We start from the raw sequence: 4017 nt of genomic DNA on the forward strand, positions 1-4017 counted from the left end.
GATATCGATAAAGATGGCCGTGGGTAAGTATGGGAATGATCTGGCCTTTGTTTCAGACAGTTGGAAGGGAGCGTTAAGCCTATTTTTGGGTGGAAATAAGCGAGATCTTTTTTTGTGAGGCAAGTTTCATCTTTGTTTATTTTTTAAAAAACGTATTTTTTCCCCCTTCTCTCTCTGTATTTTCCTCTCGATTTTTATTTTTCCCTTGCTTTTGTTGTTCGTTGATTCTCTAAATGGATTTGTTTGACTGAGGGACCTGTGAAATATTGGAGGAATTTCAGATAGACAATTTGATGTTTTTCCCCCAGACGAGCATGGACGGGCTGTCATATTTATTAATATTTTCGTATATATATATTTGGTTCTTGATATTCTTCTCAACACGTACAATTCTCCGGAATCGAAGGCAGTGAAGGAGATCCCGCAGAAATATATTTTAATAAATGGTTGATTTATTTCTTCGTGTGGTCTGTTCAGTCCTATTTTCCGCAATCCTTTGTCTTTTCTTTACGGTTGCGAGTCGATTAGGATTGCTGTTGTTATCTCATTAGTTTGGGATTTACGTTGTGCATGTTAAAACGTGTTCTCAAAGATTAGGGGATAAAACAGCTGTTCAGGTTTTCCTTTTTATCTCATGTCTCCCCATCTGGATTACTCTTTTGCTATTTAACCCCCAAAGGTCGGAATATGGCAATTGTAGTTCTTAGAAACGCAGGCAAATTGGACGAATCGCGGCTTTCCAAAATGTCCCGATAGAACTATTTGAAATGGGATGCAATTATCGTCTGTGAAATCAGGTCATTGTGTGTGCTCTGGCTTTTGCTGTGCGTAGTTATGTATTTGTAAAACTTTATTGCGACATTGTAATGATAATTTTAGGTGAGGGAGAAAAAGTGGAAGCATAGGGGCTAAAAGTCATTAAAGAATGTGGGTTAAGGAAAATTGCAAGGGAATTACCACGAGAAATGAATATCGTAAAATGGAGAATTTACATAAGAATGTGAGAACTTATATTTAAAAAGATTTTTAAAGATGGTGCAAACAGCTGGAAAATCTGGCTATGGTTTTGAAGTCGTCCTGTAATCACCGTGACCCTTAAGCTTCTCTGGTTTAGTGGTCTTTAGCAACTAAAGACCACTAGCGAGCTTAGTAGAATTAATAATTTGCCATTCGTTATAAGAATGCAGTCATGTATCTCTGTCATAGCATTGGTGTAAGAAGTGAAAAGGATTTGTAATATATTTTTAGGTTATGGAAATATTTTATGAATTAGAGTCCTTTAAATAAGATAAGGTCCTGTTCAGCAATTTCAAAAGCACTAATCTTCCCATTCTGATAATTAGCATTGTCCCCACAATATACCATGTTTTGGGTCAGAAAGGCAAGAGGAGCAATAGCTGAGTCTTTGTCATGCTAATTACCATACAACCACTGTATAGAATTGTGTATTTCCACTGAAAGGAAGCAGGGAGAATGCTCTACTGTTCTAGAACATGCAGCTGGTAAGAATACTGTGTGCCAAGAATGTTGGGAGGGGGAGGGGCAGGGGGGAAGAGGAGAAGAGAAGGGACAGAGGGGAGAGGAGAGGAGAGAAGGGGGAGGGGGAGAGGAGAAGGGGGGAGGGAGCACTCGTAAACTCCCATTAGTGTGAAGGGGTGTGGCCGTTCGGAGGATGATTAATGGCGTGAACATGCTTGAAATATATGAGGGGAAAGAAGTGCCTCTGTGGTATTTGAATGTGGTCTTGCATTTTTGGTTTAGAATGATATTGCTGAGTTATAAGATGGAAATAGACGTTTGAGATGTACAGAGAGGTAGAAATAGAGAGATAAAGAAAGAGAAAGGTAGAGATTGACAGTAATATGTATTTAAATAGTTAGATGGTGTCTCACTTTCATCATGCTGTCATTATGTGGTAGAAAAGATTCACTAGCCTTATAATCAAACTAATAAAGCAGGGTACTGAATAGAGAAAGAATCCAGGGCATTTTAGCTTGAAAACCTTTGCTGAATTAAAGATCTTGTCCATGACATTCTTCTATACTTTCCTCTTCTGATGCTTGGAACTAGCTGTTCATATACACTGAATGATCTCTATTTAAATGCCATTGATTCACTTTTAATTGGTTGCCTATTGAATGTAAATGCTTAAATAAATGTTAATTTGCACGTATGGGGTTGCATAGCTGGAAAAAGTTCAGGTAGATGATTTGAGGACGTTTTGACTGGCTTCCAAATAGGACTTGCCTTTTATAAAATTTGTGTTGTTTTTTCCCTCTAAATCTTTGGGAAACTAGCTTTGGCCTGTGATGAAAGACCTTCAACAGTGTAATGCTATGGGATTAAGTAGTTGCTATGCTCTTCACATATGCATCCAAGCTGATAACAGCAGCAAACCTCCACTATCTGCCCCGTCTGTAGAATTGGCAGAGAAATAAAGTGACTTCCCAGAGGTTAAGCAACATATAGCTGGAAGGAAGAAAAGTAAATAGTCTAATGTAATAAACAAATTTCTTGATTATACTTGTTTATTCCTAAAAATTCACTAAAATTGCCAGAATTTCCAAGGACTGTCATCAGATTTTGAATTTCAAGAAATTTTATAAGTGTGTGTGTGTGTGTGTGTGTGTGTGTGTGTGTGTGTGTGTGTGTGTGTGTGTGTGTGTGTGTGTGTGTGTGTGTGTGTGTGTGAGACAGAGTGAGAGTGAGTGAGTGAGTGAGTGAGTGAGTGAGTGTGTGAGTGAGTAGAGAGAGAGAGAGAGAGAGTGAGTGAGTGAGTGAGTGAGTGAGTGAGTGATAGAGCATGAGTAAGTGTGTGAGTAAGTGTGTGAGTGAGTGAGTGAAAAAATTCAGTTACCACTCTAAATTATTTGCTGAGTCTAACATATCCTCCCCAACACAGAAAGATGGTGCTGGTACCTGACGAGGAGGAGGACATGTGGCACGCATACAACATCATCAACGAAGGTGACTGTTTGCGCACCACCACCACCCGCAAGGTCCAGCAGGAGTCTGCCACCGGCTCATCAACCTCCTCACGTGTTCGCACCACCATAACCATCCAGGTGTTGGACATCCACTATGACACTTCTGCGTGCTTGCTCAGGTAGGGTAGTGCAGCCCTTGTGTTGTCCTGCGTCAGGTTGCAGGGCCAGGTTAAAGCGGTGTTGAGGTTCCAGGAAGGCTAGAGTGTGAATAGATTTTTTTTTTTTCATGATTTTGGTGTCTGCTGTTTATTGTTTATTAGAATTTTAATGTAGGTTACATATCTCTCCATATGAAATTCATACTGAGCACAGAAACTAACACTGAGAAGTATGTACTTGCTCCTCCTTTAAAAATCAGTTACTGCATGACATCGAAATGGAACTATCACAGTAATTACTCAACCAATCACTCCGCCACACTCCGCACAGGGTCAAGGGCCGCAATGTGGAGGAAAACCAGTACATCAAGATGGGGGCCTACCACACCGTGGACCTGGAAGCCAACCAAAAGTTCACGCTCTTCAAGGAACACTGGGACTCGGTGACTCTGGAGCGCGTGGATAATGCTTGCGACCCGGCCAGGGTGAGTGCCGGTCCTCCTTAGCACCTGTTTCTGTCGTAGGATTGTGTTTTGTGCAGAGGTTTTGGAGGTAGATGCTGGGAAGTTTCTTTGTCTTTTCATGTTTGTGACCCACTTATTCTGACACATCTGCAATCCTCTGATATCATTTATAGGCAAAGAGGTTGCTTGTTCAACCATCTGTACAAGCTTTATGTATTCAGTTGTAATGGTCTACAATATTTCTTGAAAACATGGTATATCACGATGTGAAGGTTGACAAGTGCCCAAGCAAATTTGCCTGCAATATTTTTCCCAAGGCTATCCGACTCCTGCTTGCCCTCTCCCTGGGTGGGAACCTTGATCTAATATCCTGTAGATATTTTCTCTCTTTCACTCTCTCTTTCTCTCTCTCTCCCTCCTCTCTTTCTCTCTCTCTCTTCCTCCTCTCTTTCTCTCTCTCTCTTTCTC

The 4017-nt window shown here is 40.8% G+C and overlaps 1 protein-coding gene across 1 annotated transcript in view; it reads left to right on the top strand.

The window, feature by feature from the left end:
- Positions 1-3606, top strand: part of LOC125045624 (protein pelota-like) — a 3693-nt gene extending 87 nt beyond the window's left edge. Inside the window, exons 1-3 of the mRNA XM_047643012.1 lie at positions 1-23; positions 2903-3106; positions 3417-3606. The exon at positions 1-23 is cut by the window's left edge and continues 87 nt beyond it. Coding sequence (XP_047498968.1) covers positions 1-23; positions 2903-3106; positions 3417-3591 — 402 coding nt within the window. The 3' untranslated portion in view covers positions 3592-3606. The remainder of the gene's footprint in view (positions 24-2902; positions 3107-3416) is intronic.
- The last annotated feature ends 411 nt before the right edge of the window (positions 3607-4017 follow it).

Source organism: Penaeus chinensis, chromosome 37 (assembly GCF_019202785.1).
Source record: "Penaeus chinensis breed Huanghai No. 1 chromosome 37, ASM1920278v2, whole genome shotgun sequence".
NCBI lineage: Eukaryota > Metazoa > Arthropoda > Malacostraca > Decapoda > Penaeidae > Penaeus > Penaeus chinensis.